At 34.2% G+C, this 19,327-nt stretch overlaps 2 protein-coding genes across 3 annotated transcripts in view; both read right to left on the bottom strand.

Moving 5' to 3' along the window:
- Positions 1-29: 29 nt before the first annotated feature.
- Positions 30-1,520, bottom strand: LOC123921805 (probable O-methyltransferase 3). Its single transcript, XM_045974486.1, has 2 exons — positions 700-1,520; positions 30-579 (listed from the first exon to the last, which is right to left on the bottom strand). Exons 1-2 carry the CDS (start codon positions 1,459-1,461, stop codon positions 277-279), a joined length of 1,065 nt encoding a protein of 354 aa, XP_045830442.1. The 5' UTR covers positions 1,462-1,520; the 3' UTR covers positions 30-276.
- A 1,804-nt stretch (positions 1,521-3,324) lies between these two features.
- The window catches only part of LOC123881397 (trans-resveratrol di-O-methyltransferase-like), a 32,904-nt gene continuing 16,901 nt past the window's right edge, over positions 3,325-19,327 (bottom strand). The window contains exon 2 of one of the 2 annotated variants that reach the window (XM_045930081.1): positions 3,325-3,713. In XM_045930081.1, coding sequence (XP_045786037.1) covers positions 3,399-3,713 — 315 coding nt within the window. In that variant the 3' untranslated portion in view covers positions 3,325-3,398. Of the gene's footprint in view, positions 3,714-8,313; positions 8,753-19,327 lie in introns of those variants that run through there. The other variant, XM_045930079.1, reaches the window with a different exon arrangement.

Raw genomic sequence — 19,327 nt, 5'->3', positions numbered from 1 at the left:
TCATGCTTGACAATTCTAACGCAATAGTAAATTTAAGTCACCAAATACTGAAAATATATAGGCAATTGAAGTCAATAACAATTAAACATGTTTTTGAATTATTTTCCCTTGCATGATTTTTCCAACAAATACACATAATGAAAGAGTCCAAATCAAATCACTTTATTCCAATGTTTCACAAAATTATAAATTACAATCACACATATGAATGATAGTAGTGTCAATCCATTCTTATTCACTTCTCAACTGAGAATTATAAGACTTAGGTAGATTTTATTAAGGATAAATTTCAATGAGTGATCTTAGTCCTAAAATTGGAGTGATCTTATAGTCACTGAAACCAGCTGAAGAAATCAACTTAATCCATTCTTTCTTGGTTCTTTCTTTTCCGGAGGCCAACACCATCATGAGCATATCAAAGAAGAGTTGTGTTTCAACCGATTCACCATTTCCCTTCTCTTTGTCGACCACCATATCTATGATAATCACCTTCGCTTTTTTACCTTTGTTCGCGATTGCATCCTTACACTTTTTTAATATCTCTACACATTCTTCGTCATTCCAATCATGTAATATCCACTGCATTGTTATCCAATGTAACTAGAATTAGAATCATTAAAAGAAATTGTCACAAAAAACATATATTGTTTCCCACAAAAAAAAATTGCATACTGTATGAATTGTGATATGACATTTTACCTTCAACAAAATGGCATCAGCCGGAGGAATTTTCTTAAACATATCTCCACCAACGTAGTTTAAGTTATCACTTCCTTGCAAGCCATCAACAACATGTGGGAGATCAAATACAGTGCACTCCATTTTTGGGAATGATTTAGCAAGCGCCTTTGCCATGGTCCCGGTGCCTCCTCCAACATCAACCAATGACTCCAAACCGTTGAACACTCCGGTGCATTTCTCAATCACCACACTAGTGACCAATCGAGCATCACTCGCCATTGCATCATTGAATAAGTTGTTAAAGGCAGGCTCACGCGCCGCATAATCCCATATCAACATTCCATGTGCAGTTTCAAATGTCGTAGGATCATCGGTTTTTAACCAAGTTGACAATTCATGCCACGGGTTCGCCAAAATTGGATGGAGTACTGCTTGCAAAAAGGGCGTCACACTCATTGGGTGATCCTTAAGCAATAGTATAGATTCATCGGTAAGCATATACTCAATTTCTAACTCATTATCGTTAACATTATGTTCAACGAAAAAGCCAGCCTGAGTCATGACTCGCATCAAGCGAGGGATGCATGGTTTTTTCGAAGGGTGGATTGGTAGTGAAGAAGTGAGTTTTGAGAGTGGCATGGGTTTTCCATAATTGTGTATGATATCTGGTATGCCTAAATCAACAACACATTTTAGTGACATGGAATTTATGAAGTTGCAAATATGATTCCATATGTGGCTTTGAGCTTTGAGCAAATTGGAAGAACTATAGGATTCCATTCTCTTAGTAATTTTTTTAAAGAAGTATGAGCAAAGGCTTAAAGTATGAAATTCCCTTTACTTGGGGTCTCTATTTATAAGCCTAGCTGGTCTATGTAATCAACACTTCTAGAATGCAATTATGTTATGCACAAAATTTAATTTGGAACAATTTCTATATACTATTTTTTATGCTCTGCCATCATAATTGATTACATGTGTGTATTGATCAATAGTATTAATAATTTTTTTTTAACTAATTAGTTTAGAAGCTAGAAATTTTATCTTAATGTGAATTTAAACCCTAATTTTTGTATATATATAATGCAATATCTCTATCAATTGAGTTAAAATTCACATTGGTAAAATTAATATTGCTCATAAAATTAATAAAATTCTTTTAAATCTATATTTAATGAAAATGTAATCAAATAATTGATAAATAACACTTATAAACAGCACCCAATTTTGTTAGTGGATTACACATAAGCAGGTCCCACCAACTGTACACTCTAGACTCTAGTACTAGTATAGCAGCCATTTATTATGAAGTAAATTCTTTATACTCTATTGTAAAATAAAAAAAAAAATAACTTGAAGAAACTATACTACCTACTCAATTTGAATGGAAATTTCAAAATCATGTTGGTCCCATTCTTTCTAATTTGTACAAACTACAAAGTAATTTAAGAATCCGAATTGAGATTTTGCACTTTTAGTTACTATATATGCAACTTTGATCATGTGCAATATTAAAGGGGGATTCATGTGTTCACCCACAGGAATGATTTGATTTAGACGACAATAATAATAAGGAGGGTTTTACAGGATAGTTTACCAACTAAGAATAAACGGTTTATGTGGCATTGTCACTGTTATAAGAGATACAAATAAGATTGTGTTTGGTGCAGCCACTTTGTCCATTCAAGCTTTACCTGAGGTCAGCCATTCAGTTGGCACGAGATGTTGAGTTAAAATTTTATATTGGTTGGAAAAGGTTATGTTGGATAAAGGTTTTGCGTGAAAGTATACGTGTCAAAAAGTGATTTGTGTGATTGCTCTTAATCTAATGTATTGATCCAACCTAGTGAGACTTTCCTCAAAGGTCTAAAGGAATAATAAGAGAATGGTGATGTATTGCGGATGGAGAGACTCATTCGGGGAATATGTTGAGATATAATAAAGTGAAATGTTAATACTTTAAAGTTTTGTGTAAAAGTAAGATATGAAAAGTTACTTATGTGGTCAATCTTATGAGAGAGATGCATTCCACCTCCAATTCATTCATTCTTTGGCTTGTCAATCTTATCGAATATTTGTCGAGAATGTAAAAGGTTAAATTATATTTTTAGTTTTTTTAACGGCAAATATATATTAACCAAGTTTCTGCATAAGATGAACATAGACCGGTAAAAAAATAACTACATAACAGTTGTGCCGTATATATGCGGAACACTGAAAAGTTCACGTTATATTTTTAGCCTCTTTAAATATATCAACTTTTATTTTTAGTCTAAGAATCTTATTCGAATTTTGGTCTATTTAAATTTTCTGTTTTCAATTTTAATATAATCTCAACTGTTTTATAAAAGTTTGAGTCGCGTGTTTTAACTAACTTATTTTGATGACCTGTCATTAATAAAAGTTTTTAATAATTACATGTCTTAAAAAAAATCATTTTGAAACATGCTACTTGAACTTTTTCTTTTTTTTTAAAAAAAAAAACTAATTAAAATTGAAAATTTAAAGTTGTTGGGATCATTAGCAGAATTTTTTTAGAGAGACTAAAAATTAAAATTAGTATATTTAAAAAGACTAAAAACATATTTAACCATAATTTAATAATGCTCGTTATACATAAATTTACATAACAGTATGATTGATTTTTATTGAATGATAGTGTAAAACTCCTTTAACACTTTTCAGCTTTAGTGCATTAAAGACTTAAACTCATTTTATTAGGGATAGATCTCAATCACAGACCTTAAGCCTAAAATTGGAGTTATCTTATATCCACAAAAACCTGCAGAGTAAATCAAATTACTCCATTCTTTTTCGTTTCTCTCTTTTCCAGTGACAACTACCATCATCAACATATCAAAGAAGAGTTGTGTTTCAGTTGATTTAGTAATGTCATTGTCTCCCTTTTGGTCAATGTCCAACACCATATCTATGATAATCACCTTTCCTTCTTTACCTTTATGTTTGAGTGATTCCTTGCATTTCTTCAATAGTTTCACACATTTCTCATCATTCCAACTATGCAATATCCACTGCGATTTCATTTAAACTTTATTTGGGTTATGAAAAAAAGATAGAGGAAATAAATTTGACTGAGAAGAAAATAAAAAGACAAAAAAATAGTATATGTTTGTTGGTGTTTTTTATAAGAGAAAATAAAAGCAATAACTAGAAAATAAAGATACATAAACCTAATACTACCTCAGTCCCCAAATAAGTGTCAAAGTTTGACCGTATCTCTATTCATATAAGCTACTTTGACCACATAAAGACAAATATTAGCATATAAGATATTATTAGATTTGTCAAGATTAATACTTTTAAAATATCAATTTTTCATAATTTTTAATGATCAAAATTGTGCATCACCAAATGTGACACTTATTTTATAACAGAGGAAGTAATAATGAGTTAGCACGAAACACAAGAAAAAGTTTCACCCAGTTGGTATTACAAATGTAAAGAGTTAAATGGTTCACTAGATATAATAATGCGAGCAACATTAAATTTATAGTCACTTAATTTAATTTTATATAATGATTTAGTTCTTTATTTTTTTAATAATATTTTTTTTCATGTTTGGATATTGATTTTAAGCTTTAAATTTAGAATTTTCTATCTTTGTGTGCTTTTAATGATAAAAATATTGTATGCCTAAAAAAAGTATAAATTTTAAGCTCGAAAAATCATTAAGAAACATAGTCCAAAAATAACCTAAAATAAATAAATGACCAAATTATTACTTAAAATTATGTTTTTTTAATTAAAAATAAACGATATTCATTCATTCAAATTGATAAAATACATCGATGCAATAGAAATTCAAATTCTGTTAAAAAACTATGATAGAAAACTATGAGAGTAATTTTGTCAATTATATATTGTACATAAATTTGAAAGATGAAGTTTATAGTACTTTTTTTTTGGAAAGGCAAAAGATTATTAATAAGTTTATAGTACTCTATTTTCATCCTTGGGCTTTCTTAAATTGAAACTAATTTATATTTTTTGGGGTCAAGAACCATAATCTATGTTGAAAGTGAGATAGTTGCTCTCATGAAGGTTCTACTTTCCACATCCCCAACATGAGTTAGGATGTATCCTTAAATATACTATTAGTTTTGTGTCGTCTAAAATTGAAATTCTACAAAACATGGGAAACAATACAAAAAAATACATGCCTAGTTGCCAACCCTGAGTTAGTAGCATAGTGACCTCAATACACCTCATATTTCAATCCAAAGGTAGGAAACTGTTAGGAAAGTAACTCTGTTTTACTAAAACAAAAAGAAAAGTAAGATGAATACCATAAAAAAAAGAAAAGAAAAGTAAGATAGAGAATTGAAAGACAGACTAATTAAGAATAATAAAATAAATTTTCTACCGACAATAAATTGGTTCAAGTGGTAAGAATTTTTGTCCTTTTTAGCATGTGATCATAGATTCAATTTCTGGTTCGGAGAAAATACGATTGCGAGGAAGAACCCACTTTATGTGTCACACAGGTTCCACGACGGAGATTAATTATATATTGACTACTAATGGGTAATAATATTAACAATAAATTATTTTTCTTTTTCTCTATAAAATTAGCAAATTTTAGCTTTTGTCCTTATAAGCAAATTATATTTTTTCATTTTTTTTTCCTTCATATTTCCATCAAATCTAACAAACAACTTGGAGATAATCATGAGACATTACACGCCTTTTTGTTTTTTATAATGATGTCAATGAGAATCGAATCTTGGATCTCATGCATATTGTCCAAATCTTTCGTCATTAGACCAAACTTGGTGCTTATGACATGACATGCCTAAAACATTGTTTTTTCTAAACTACCATTCATAATTTAAGGGTATTTATTCATCAACCAATAAGAACATGTCATATGCATGCGAAATAAAAGTTGGTTACAAGTTAGTTGTGGGTATCACATGAAAATCTATTTTTGTGGCTTATTTTTATTGGTTGATGGATAAATACTCTCAAATTATGAAAGAGTACGTCGAAGAATAAGTCTAATCCTTAAAAATAGACAAAAACTTATTTTAGAAGTTATCTCGTTAAAATAGTCTTTTGCTTCAAAATTTAAATCACTAACAAAAACTTAGAGGTAAAAACAGTTCGTCTCCAGGGCCGGTTCCGAGATTTTCGAGGTCCAGGGCAAATACTACAAATGGACCCCTAATAAAAAATGCATTTTTTTTGAACAAAACATCATTTATTTAAAATGTAAATAATGTTAACAACATCAAAAATAATTATTTATAATGCTCATTGCTAATCGTTGATGTTTGTAAGTGTAATTAGGCACTTGTAACATGGTTTAATGGTATTCTTACATGATAGTTGATGCATGTTGATGCTTATAATGCTCATTGCTAATCGTTATATGATTGTTAATCGTGTATGAAATATAAATGAAGGATATTAAGGTTTTGTTAAATCTTAATGATGAAGTATGTTGGATAGTGTTCCACATAGAGCTTTATGCTATATAATTGTGAGTCAATTAATGAAAAACATATACATGCATTCATGAATTAAATAGGATATTGGATATTCCAATAAAGAAGTATATCGGATTATATTTATTCGATAAAGAAGGATATTAGAGGTGAGATACTCTAATAAAGAAGATGGTACCACATGCATTAGAAATGTCTAGGGTGACATTCATGAAGTTGAAGCATTAGAGTTGCATTAGGCTATGTGTGCATTTTATGATAAATGATATGTGACACATGTTTGGCTAATTGTGGCATTTGATAATTGATACTTGATAGTTTGGTATTCGATTATGTGTTTGAGAACTTCTAATTGGATTATAGATGTGAATATATGCATATGTATATGTATAATTGTGAGGCATGCTTATGTTATTGAGGAAGTGTTTAAGTATCAATTTACTTGCACTTGTATTTTGATTATGTGATCTAACTCTCATGTTTTGTGTTATGTGCTGGACCGTTGGAGGTTCAGATTCTCAGGTTGAGGATCCCGATCAGAGTTAGAGGTTTGCTCGTGCTCGTGGTAGTGCGCTTTTTGGTGAGGAGTTTAGCTTAGACTACTCCTTAGATATATTTTGTATATCTTTTGATGGGTTGTATAGAATTGCTCTAATTAGGTATTTACCGGGTCGGGTTATTCGATTGGATTGTATTAAGCCCGTGATGGCATATTTAACTTTGTTAATCCTATCTTTTGTTGTAAACATAATATCCTTTGTTGATATGGCCTAGAGCCTAGGGATATTGTGTGAACAATTATGACTATTGTATGATATACATTATGTTAATTATTGTTTTAATTTCCGTTGTGCTAGCATTACGCGTTTATGCCGTGATTTCGTATTATAACATGTGACGCCTGAATTTTCTTAAGTGTTTTATTTATTTATATTTAATAAATTCGCGTTAAGGGGTTTGGGTGTTACATCCACCCCCTCAAGAGTAACCCCATCCACCTGAATAGCAGCCATAGCATTTCTTCGACGTCGCCCCGCCAAAACCGAATGAAAATATTTCGAATTTGCATCTCCTTCCTTGAGCCACAATGAACGAGATTGTTGCCAACTAATGCTAGCTTGCAACCGCGATAACGAATGGATATCATATGTGACTCCATGAAGCTCCGCAAGCTCCTCCTCCGAAAGGTTCTCTTCTTCCCCTTTCTCATCGAGGACTGAAAGCCTACCCTTCAGTTTGTCAATGCGACTAGGAAGATTTTGAGTGTGATCCCTATGCCACCCTGACAGTTCCGCCTTAATCATCTTAAGCTTTTCCTTAATCACATACCCGCCCCAACCATCAACCTGAAACGAATTCCACTTTTCTCTGACAAACAAGTTATAACCAGGAACATCCTTCCAACACTTAAGCATCCTTGACGGACGAGGTCCCCAATCCTTCTCATTTGCTGATAAAACCAGGGGACAATGATCCGATAACCCTCTTAACCCGGCCACCTACCTACAGTTGGGCCAGACCAAACACCACTCCTCAGAAAGAAGAAACCTATCGATGCGACTCATCGAGAACCCATCCCCTTTGAACCAAGTAAATTTACGACCAATCAAAGGAAGATCTACTAAGGTGTTGTCTTCGATGAAACGATTAAAAGGAACATGATCCATGGATCGATGACTACCCCGTAATGAGCGACGTTCATCTACATGTTTCACGGCATTAAAATCCCCACAAACACACACCCTCCTCCCTACCAGCGCTTGAAGCCGCTCCGAAAGAGAATTCCACAATCCCTGTTTAGCCCCATCTTCACAAGGCGCATAAACATTTGCCACAAAAAACTCGTCTCCTGACTTTATGAAACGACCATGACACCACAACACATGCTCACGGCTCTCCGACGACCAAACCTCCACCTCAGATGAATCCCACAACGTTAGAAGCCCTCCCGATGCCCCAACCGAAGGTCGATAAGTTTTTAATAATTACATTACATGTCTTAAAAAAAATCATTTTGAAACATGCTACTTGAACTTTTTTTTTAAAAAAAAAAAAAAACTAATTAAAATTGAAAATTTAACGTTGTTGGGATCATTAGCAGAATTTTTTTAGAGAGACTAAAAATAAAAATTAGTATATTCAGAAAGACTAAAAACACATTTAACCATAATTTAATAATGCTCGTTATATATAAGTTTACATGACAGAATGATTGATTTTTATTGAATGATAATGTAAAACACCTTAACACTTTTCACCTTTTGCATTAAAGACTTAAACTCATTTTATTAGGGATAGATCTCAATCACAGACCTTAAGCCTAAAATTGGAGTTATCTTATATCCACAAAAACCTGCAGAGTAAATCAAATTACTCCATTCTTTTTCGTTTCTCTCTTTTCCAGTGACAACTACCATCATCAACATATCAAAGAAGAGTTGTGTTTCAGTTGATTTAGTAATGTCATTGTCTCCCTTTTGGTCAATGTCCAACACCATATCTATGATAATCACCTTTCCTTCTTTACCTTTCTGTTTGAGTGATTCCTTGCATTTCTTCAATAGTTTCACACATTTCTCATCATTCCAACTATGCAATATCCACTGTGATATCATTCAAACGTTATTTGAGTTATGAAAGAAAGATAGAGGAAATAAATTTGACTGAGAAGAAAATAAAAAGAGAAAAATATAGTATATGTTTGTTGGTGTTTTTTATAAGAGAAAATAAAAGCAATAGCTAAAAAATAAAGATACATAAACCTAATACTACCTCGGTCCCCAAATATGTGTCACAGTTTGACCGTATCTGTGTGCACTATTCATATAAACTACTTTGACCACATAAAGACAAATATTAGCATATAAGATCTTGTTAGATTTGTCAAGATTAATACTTTCAAAATATCAATTTTTCATAATTTTTAATGATCAAAATTGTGCATCACCAAATGTGACACTTATTTTATTACAGAGGAAGTAATAATGGATTAGCACGAAACACAAGAAAAAGTTTGACCCGGTTGGTATTACAAATGTAAAGAGTTAAATGGTTAATGGATTGTTCTCACTAGATATAATTATGCGAGCAACATTAAATTTATAGTCACTTAATTTAATTTTATATAATGATTTAGTTCTTTATTTTTTTAATAATATTTTTTTTCATGTTTGGATATTGATTTTAAGCTTTAAATTTAGAATTTTCTATCTTTGTGTGCTTTTAATGATAAAAATATTGTATGCCTAAAAAAAGTATAAATTTGAAGCTCGAAAAACCATTAAGAAACATAGTCCAAAAATAACCTAAAATAAATAAATGACCAAATTATTACTTAAAATAATGTTTTTTTTATTAAAAATAAACGATATTCATTCATTCAAATTGATAAAGTACATCGATGCAATAGAAATTTAAAATCTGTTAAAAAACTATGATAAAAAACTATGAGAGTAATTTTGTCAGTTATATAAATATTGTCCATAAATTTGAAAGATGAAGTTTATAGTACTTTTTTTGGAAAGGCAAAAGATTATTAATAAGTTTCAAGAACCATAAATTGTTGGGCTTTCTTAAATTGAAACTAATTTATATTTTTTGGGGTCAAGAACCATAATCTATGTTGAAAGTGAGATAGTTGCTCTCATGAAGGTTCTACTTTCCACATCCCCAACATGAGTTAGGATGTATCCTTAAATATACTATTAGTTTTGTGTCGTCTAAAATTGAAATTCTACAAAACATGGGAAACAATACAAAAAAATACATGCCTAGTTGCCAACCCTGAGTTAGTAGCATAGTGACCTCAATACACCTCATATTTCAATCCAAAGGTAGGAAACTGTTAGGAAAGTAACTCTGTTTTACTAAAACAAAAAGAAAAGTAAGATGAATATACCATAAAAAAAAGAAAAGAAAAGTAAGATAGAGAATTGAAAGACAGACTAATTAAGAATAATAAAATAAATTTTCTACCGACAATAAATTGGTTCAAGTGGTAAGAATTTTTGTCCTTTTTAGCATGTGATCATAGATTCAATTTCTGGTTCGGAGAAAATACGATTGCGAGGAAGAACCCACTTTATGTGTCACACAGGTTCAACGACGGAGATTAATTATATATTGGACTACTAATGGGTAATAATATTAACAATAAATTATTTTTCTTTTTCTCTATAAAATTAGCAAATTTTAGCTTTTGTCCTTATAAGTGTAACGACCCAAAATTTAGTATTCGTTATTTAATTATTTTATTACGCGAGGGTGTGATTTATAATTAAATTATTAAGCGGCGAATAATCATTTAGCGAGAACGTAAGTTAATGAGCGAGAAGTTATGTTGTTTGGGCCTTTGGGCGTGGGATAGGCATTAGGCCTAAGCCAAGTGGGCTTGGATCCATGAGAACAATGAGAGCTCTATAAATAGCCAAGTCAAACCATGAATAGTCTCATAAGTTACAATTCTTGAGAAAGAGCAAGAGGAGGAGCTCATGAGGGAGAGGGAGAGCTCGTGGGAGAGAAAGAGAAGAGCAAGCTTGTGGATTCGTCGAGCTAAGGTACGAGAGTTAGATTACATATTCGTGAGTGATTCGAAAGAGGGGAGGATGTCGATTCCTCCATTCCCAAACTCTTTCCACTCTATTTTCTTGTGGGTTTTGTGGGTGATTTTCTTAATGGAAATTGGATTCTTTTGATCCTAACATGTGTAGTGAACTCATGGTAGATGAGGTAAACAACTTTGGGGAGTTGAAAGTGGGTATATGTAGATGTTTGATCAATGATTTGTGTAACACCCTAACCCATACTACCCTTAAAAACGCAATTTTAAAAACTTTTTAACAAGTGTAAAGGCAGAGTGCCACGCGGTAATTAAAACACAAGCATACACACAGAGCATCATGAAATTTAACATGAAAAGCAACAGCGGATTCCAATCAAACCAAGCATGCATATATATATACATATATATATACATAAGCCAAATTCATCCCTAAGGATGTCACTTATACAAGAACTAGCATATCAAAAGGTAACACCGATATACGATGAAATCCAAGCGTAAACCCCGACTCGATGTTACATTACCAGAGCATTTACTATTTACAAATTCTAGTCAAAAGCTAGTACTAAGAGGAGTAATCTATGCTAAGTCTCCTCACCAAAAGGTACTTCAACACCACGCTAGAACCGCAGTCTAAACGTCGGCACAATCCTCAGCCTGAATATCTGAACCCCCAAAGGTCCAGCAAATAACACAAAGCAGAGAGTTAGAAAAACATAATCGCATATCATACGAGCATAAGAAAAGCCTTACACTTTCGAGCTATCATACATATTCTAACTCACGCCAAAACATTGTACTAAACAATTATCAATTAATAAAGTTCAACACAATTCGACCAGATAATGTCACATACCACTTATCAAATATATGCGCATTTACCCTAAGGTATCTAATGCCAATTAATTCACTGTCATGCCATCCCTAGACATAACTAAATGCATGTGGTACCAAGATGTCACACCAACGGTGGACCAAGAACAGTTTTATATCATGCTGGATATGTCGGAACTTACCGAACCATCTTATCTCCCTTGGATAAGCCAAAACAGTTTTATATCCTGTTGGATAGCAGCTCTGGACTCATGGATTCATCTAATCCGATCCTCGGCTTCATTATGGACACATAATCCATTTTCGTTATTGGAACCCAAGTTTCCAATGTTCACATACAATCATGAATGCATGATTACTTTTAAACACATCAAATACATGACGCTATCTAGCTCGAAGCTATTCATTCACTGATGCGGAAACACAATTCCGACATCTAACACATTAGAATAACACAATATCCTATCACTCAATTCATAATTATTCACATGATAATTATCTGTATACTCATTTTTATACACACAAGGTTTCATTTACACTTATGTCATAAAACATACATCATTCTCTTAACATTGCAAATTAATGTTAAAACATAAACATAGTCACTTGAACTACAAGTCATTGCATACGCGTGCGAATCATATAACGATTAACAATAAGCATTAACAACATCAACATGTATCAACAAACATGTAAGGATACCCTTAAACCATGTTACAAGTGCCTAATTGCACTTAAAACAATTATCAAAAAGTTGCTGTCACAGTGCTGTTCGCTGAGCGAATCCGTAGCGAACCCGTAGCGAACACGTAGCGAACACGTAGCGAACACGTAGCGAACACGTTCGCTGTAGCGAACAGGTAGCGAACTACATCAGAGGGTTACAGGTACATGGCGAACAGATAGCGAACCCGTAGCGAACTTATTCGCTAAGCGAATCCGTAGCGAATCCGTAGCGAACTTATTCGCTAAGCGAATCGTAGCGAATCCGTAGCGAACTACACCAGAAATATCTGTTCTTGAGTTATCTAAGGCGGTTTAACCTCAAATCAACTCAAAAATTCATCCAAACATGTTATAAATTCATATAAACAACCATTTCAAACATATATGGTATCAAGGAACATTAATCATCCCTTCCAAACATCCAAATACCTCTAATAATCAAAATCAAGCCAATTTCTTGAGTTTTAAGCAACTTTTATAAACTTTTTCAACATGATCCAAACACATACATATTTATCATGAAATCAAGCTAGTGATTAACACATACAAAGTGATGATGAAGAACATCACACTCACATACATAAGCTTAATCAAAAGTCTAAAAGAAATTGAGTGGGAGAGTTCGGGAACGGAGACATAGACAATCTCCCCCCTCCTTGTCACTCAAGAATCATGAATTCTAATCTCTTACCTTAAGCAAAGATGATGATCCAAGCCTTTCCTCTCCTCTCTTGCTCGTGAATCTCTTAGCCAAACCCTAGCTCTTGCTCTATCTTGCTTCTACTCACTCAAACTCAAAGAAATGAATTTATGATACTATTCATATGTTTGACTTGCTACTTATACTACTTCCCATGGTCATGAACCAAGCCCAATTGGCTTAGGCCCATTACCTCTCACGCCCATAAGCCCAAAACAATGGTTCTCGCGTCTAATAACTTACGTTCGGCTAAATAATTATTCGTCGCCCACTAAAATAATAAAAGCCATTTAATAAATAAAAATACATTTATTAAAATATACGAATACGAAAAATGGGTCGTTACAATCCTACCCCCCTTAAAAGAATTTCGCCCTCGAAATTACCTAGAAACAGATCGGGATAAGAATCTCTCATCTTGCTTTCCAACTCCCACGTTGCATTCTCACCAGCCGGTCCTCCCCACACGACTTTCACGGATGCAATCTCTTTGTTTCTCAACCTCTTCACTTCTCTTCCTTCGATTCTCAAAGGCACAGTCTCGATGGTCAAGTCATCCCTCACTTGAACATCGTCCGATTCAATCACGTGTGTCGGATCAGACACATACTTGCGCAACTGTGATACATGAAAAACATCGTGCAAATTCGCCAATGATGGCGGCAATGCAATCCTATACGCAACTTTCCCAACTCGCTTCAAAATCTCAAACGGCCCAATAAACCTCGATGTCAACTTCCTTGACTTCAACGCACGTCCTACTCCAGTAGTCGATGTAACTCGTAGGAATACATGATCCCCCTCTTGGAATTCAATGTCCTTCCTCCTCTTATCATGATAACTCTTCTGTCGACTCTGAGACACTTTCATCTTCTCACGAATCATCCGAATCTTCTCTGTTGTTTCTTGTACAATCTCTGGTCCAAGAATTGCACCTTCTCCAGTTTCATACCAACACAGAGGTGTCCTACACCTTCTCCCATACAAAGCCTCAAACGGTGCCATTCCGATACTAGAATGGTAACTGTTGTTGTATGTAAACTCTACCAATGGCAAACAAGAATCCCAATTCACGTTTTGCTCCAAAACACAAGCCCTCAACAAATCCTCTAAGGATTGTATCGTCCTCTCCGACTGACCATCTGTCTGAGGATGATAAGCTGAACTCAACTTCGTTCCTAAAGCTTCTTGCAAGCTTTCCCAAAATCTAGAAGTAAATCTCGGATCTCTATCCGAAATAATACTTGTTGGAATACCATGTAGCTTCACAATCTGCTCCACATAAATCTCGGCCAACTTAGGCACCAAAGTACCTTTCCTGATAGCAATGAAGTGAGCACACTTCGTCAGACGATCTACCACTACCCAAATCACTTCATGACCTTTCTTGGTCTTCGGTAAACCTCCCACAAAATCCATCGCAATGCTATCCCATTTCCATTCGGGTATAAACATTGGTTGCAACAAACCAAACGGCTTCTGATGTTCAATTTTCGATTTCTGACAAGTTAAGCATGAATAAACAAATTCAGAAATTTGCCTCTTCATTCCCGGCCACCAAAACAACTTCCTCAAATCCTGATACATCTTGGTTACTCCAGGATGTATACTCAAACCACTTCTGTGACCTTCTTCCATGATCATTCTCTTCAATTCGGGTACATCCGGTACACAAACTCTTCCTTGAAATCTCATGACTCCACTTTCGTCAATCTTGATATTGGTCTCCTTGCCTTCATTGATGAGTACCATCTTCTCCATCAATTTCTTATCCGATTTCTGACGTTCTTTAATATCTTCAAGAAAAGGATTCGTCAATCTCAACATCCCAAGCTTCACACTTGTAGAAGTAACCTCACACACAAGACTCAAGTCTCGGAATTCTTCAATCAACTCTAACTCTTTCACCATCAATGATGACATATGCAAAGTCTTCCTACTTAATGCATCGGCCACCACATTGGCTTTTCCGGGATGATAACTCAATTCAAAATCGTAGTCCTTTAAGAATTCGAGCCATCTTCGTTGCCTCATATTCAACTCCTTCTGGTCGAATAAGTATCTCAGACTCTTGTGATCACTAAACACTTCAAACCTCGATCCATACAAGTAGTGTCTCCACACTTTCAAAGCAAACACCACTGCGGCTAACTCCAAATCATGCGTTGGATAGTTCCTCTCGTGAACCTTCAGTTGCCTTGAAGCATATGCTACCACATTACCCCCTTGCATAAGCACTCCGCCAAGTCCTAACTTCGAAGCATCGCAATACACGACGAACGACTCTTTGGCATCAGGTAAAATCAACACGGGTGCAGTAGTCAATCTTCTCTTGAGCTCTTGGAAACTCTTCTCACAAATACCATCCCAAACAAACGCTTGATCTTTCCTCGTCAACTTGGTTAACGGCAAAGCCAACTTCGAAAAACCTTCGATGAATCTTCTATAATAACCGGCTAAACCAAGGAAACTTCTAATCTCTGAAACAGATTCCGGCGTTCCCCACTGTGACACAGCGTCAACCTTCGCAGGATCTACCGCGATTCCTCCACTTGAAATTATATGCCCTAGGAAACTCACCTCTTTCATCCAAAATTCACACTTTGACAACTTGGCATACAACTTCTTCTCCTTCAAGACTTGTAAAACAATCCTCAAGTGCTCTTCGTGCTCTTCCTCGGATTTTGAGTAAATCAAAATGTCGTCGATGAACACCACCACGAATCTATCCAAAAATGAATGGAAAATTCGGTTCATATACTCCATGAAAACTCCAGGTGCATTGGTCACACCAAACGGCATAACTGAATACTCGTAGTGCCCATACCTCGTCCTAAATGCAGTCTTAGGTATGTCTTCCGTCTTCACTCTAATCTGATGGTATCCAGTGTTGAGGCAAAATGCAAAATCCCAATTTGATGTTTTAAAGATAACAAACATCTTAATTATATTTTAAATGTAATTCTGATCTCATTGTTATCTAACAAGTGCTCTTGAGTGTTTTAATTAGTCAGGAACAATTAAGCTTCTAATCTCAATGATATTCATTATGTTTTGGCAAAAAGAGAAGCTTCAGGATCAGTCTGAGAATGATCTCTGGTTTAAGTGCAACATTCTCCTCATGAACAAGAATAAATGCAAAAGCACTTATTTCATTAAGTCAACCATATACAAGACAAAGAAGCACTTTTATCTTGATTTTAACTCACAAGATCACAACAGTTCATGAACAATTAAGGCAAGGAATAATTGGAAGAAAAAGTGACTTTCCTCTTTGGACAAAGTTAATGATCAAGCATGTGCAACATGATAAATTCTCAAGGCATCATCTAATCAGGTGTATCAAGAGTGTTTGGACAAGAATTACATAGACCAATAAGGATGAGACAACACACATTCAACTCATAGTTGTCATGTACCTTCAATGTCATTATTTAATGAACATTCTCCAAGAGATTAATTTTTAATCAAGAAAAGGAAGTACATGGAAAGGACAAGTGAATAGTTATGCAAGGACATCACAGCTGCATTACCTTCACACTACAGCTGGCCACAGGTCTGCATCATTCTCCATTTGAAGATCAAGTGCAAAATTCGCCCAGATTAGAGAACGATCTCAGAATGATGCTGAGAATGACTGTCCTTTGCTTTTGAAGTTGCAAGCTCATCTACAGCTGGCCAAAACGTGCCTAAATGGTCTATAACGGATATACTTGGTGAGGAAGCAATGAACAACTATCTACAGCCCATTGCAAGCTGTCATTTTGGCCCTTTAAAGTGAAAATATGAAGAACAGCAGGGAGAACGTTCTGAGAAAGATCAGTTTGAGCTTATCCACTTAACAATTCAACATGAGCTGTCTATTTTGAATCAACTAGCCGTTGGAGAACTTCCTTTGGGACCAAGGAACTGAAGACTCAAGGTTCAACTATAAAAGGAAGGCTTTGGCAACATTGAAGAGCAAGAGTTTAATTTACAACAATCAATCTACTTGTCTTTGTGATACAAGTTTTTCAAGCTCTTCTTTGAAGATCTCTTTCACTCCATATATTGTAATTTCATATTAGGATCAGTATCCATTTTTGAGTGAACAAAGAGAGATTTTATTGTAACTAGCTTTTCAACTTAGTTTGAGTGAAAAAGCTTTAAGATCCAAACCATTATCAAATTGTAAAGATTGGCTCAAGTCAATACGTAACTATTGATTGAGTGACACCTCATAAAGTCTAGGAAAGACTCAGGTAGATCAAGCAAGTGAAGCTTGGAAGATTGTGATCTTGGATTAGATCAAAGAAGAAGTGTATCTTGAGATCGGTAGAATCTCTTAGTGGACAATCTCACAGGAGCGTGGGGACTGGAGTAGCCCATACTATTAAGGGGTGAACCAGGATAAAATTATTGTGTCTCTTCTCTCCCTTAAACTCATATTAATTTTATGCAAACACAAACACACACAAATCACTTATTGTTTTGTTTGCAGCTCAGAGATCGTTCTAAGATCATTCTCTTAACTTATACTATTTCATTCTAACATATGTTTTGATATCTAATTTTTTAAAAGGACAATTTTTAAAGGTTCACAATTCAAACCCCCCTTTCTTGTGAAAAACTTTGCTACTTCAATTGGCATCAGAGCTCTGCCTCTAAGGTTGAGCATCTAACAAGTGCTAGAGGAAAAGATTCAGGAAGGAAGTAATGAATAAAAGCGCAAAGTTTATATCAGAGGGAGGATCTTCACATAGGCCACCACTATTTGAAGGAGATGACTACTACTATTGGAAAGACAAGATGGAATTATTTCTTAGATCACAAGATACACACATGTGGACAGTAATTGAAGTTGGTGATTACACTCCATTAGTAAAAGACTCTACTACTCCAAAGACAAAAGATGAAATGACAACTCAAGAAGCAGATAGGGTACTTCTAAACACTAAAGCTCAATTATTTATTAAAAGTGCTTTGTGTAGGGAAGAATATGACAGGATCATGGAATGCAAAACGGCCAAAGAAATGTGGACAACACTCCAAACTCACCATGAAGGAACAAGTCGTGTCAAAGAAACAAGAATTGACATTGGTGTTAGAAAATTTGAGCTATTTGAAATGAAGGAAGATGAATCAATTGATCAAATGTATGGAAGATTCACAATCATCATAAATGAACTTAACTCGTTAGGGAAGAAATTCTCTATACATGAAAGAGTGAGAAAAGTGCTTAGATGTTTACCAAAGAGTTGGAGACACATAGTAACAGCAATCACAGAGTCAAAAGATCTCACTGAGGTTAAATTAGAAGATCTCATTGGATCTTTAAAAGCTCATGAGTCTATTCTTCAGGAAGACAAATCTATGAAAAACAAGATGATTGCATTAGATTCACAGACTAAAGAACGTTCTAAGAACAAAGAAGCAGTGGAGGAAGACAACAAGTTTCTTCAAGAAGATGATGAAGAAGAGTTAGCATTTTTATCCAGAAGGATACAAAAGCTAATGATGAGAAGAAATCAGATTAAGAAGAACTTTCCACCAAGAAGAAATGGACCTAAACCAGAAGTGGATATCAGCAAAATACAATGCTATGGATGCAACCAATTTGGACACTACAAGAATGAATGTCCTAAACAAAAGAACTCTCCTTACAAATCCATGATGGTAACCTGGGATGAGTTGGATGAAGTACAAGAAGCAGAAGAAGAACAAGAAGCTAATGTGTGTCTCATGACAAATGCAAACATTGAAGAGGTAACTCTAGATCCTTGCTCATCATGTCAAAAAACTGAACATCTCTTTGATAATCTTTTATATGACTCTCAAATTCTAAATTCTAAAAATGGTCAACTTAGAGATGAAGTCACTAAGTTAACCAAAGAAAGAGATGAATATAAATCTGATAATGATATAATGAAACAGATAATCAAAAATATGCAACTTGCACATGATGGACTTTCTAAGCAAATTAAAGAACTTAGAGACAATAATAAAATGAAAGAATGTTCTATGATTCAAAAAGAGAATATCACTTTAAAACAAAAAGTGTCTAAACTTGAAAAAGATTTAACAAAGTTTGTCAGCACCACAGAAACTTTTGAAAATATATTGGGATCACAAGGTAATTCATATAATAGAACTGGATTGGGATACAAACCTTTTCAAAATAAGAAACTAATTGAAAATGCTTTTGTTCCTCATAAAGAAAAAACATTTCAAAAATATAAATGCTCATTCTGTCACAAGGATGGACATCTTGAACCATTTTGTTTTAAAAAGAAATCTCTTTATAGATCAGAACATTCTCAGAACAATCTAAAAAGAAATTTTTATTCAAAACCTCCTTATAAGAGATCATCTTATCAA

This window comes from Trifolium pratense, linkage group LG4 (genome assembly GCF_020283565.1).
Source record: "Trifolium pratense cultivar HEN17-A07 linkage group LG4, ARS_RC_1.1, whole genome shotgun sequence".
Classification (NCBI taxonomy): Eukaryota; Viridiplantae; Streptophyta; class Magnoliopsida; order Fabales; family Fabaceae; genus Trifolium; species Trifolium pratense.
This window is presented reverse-complemented; position numbering and strand designations above follow the sequence as displayed.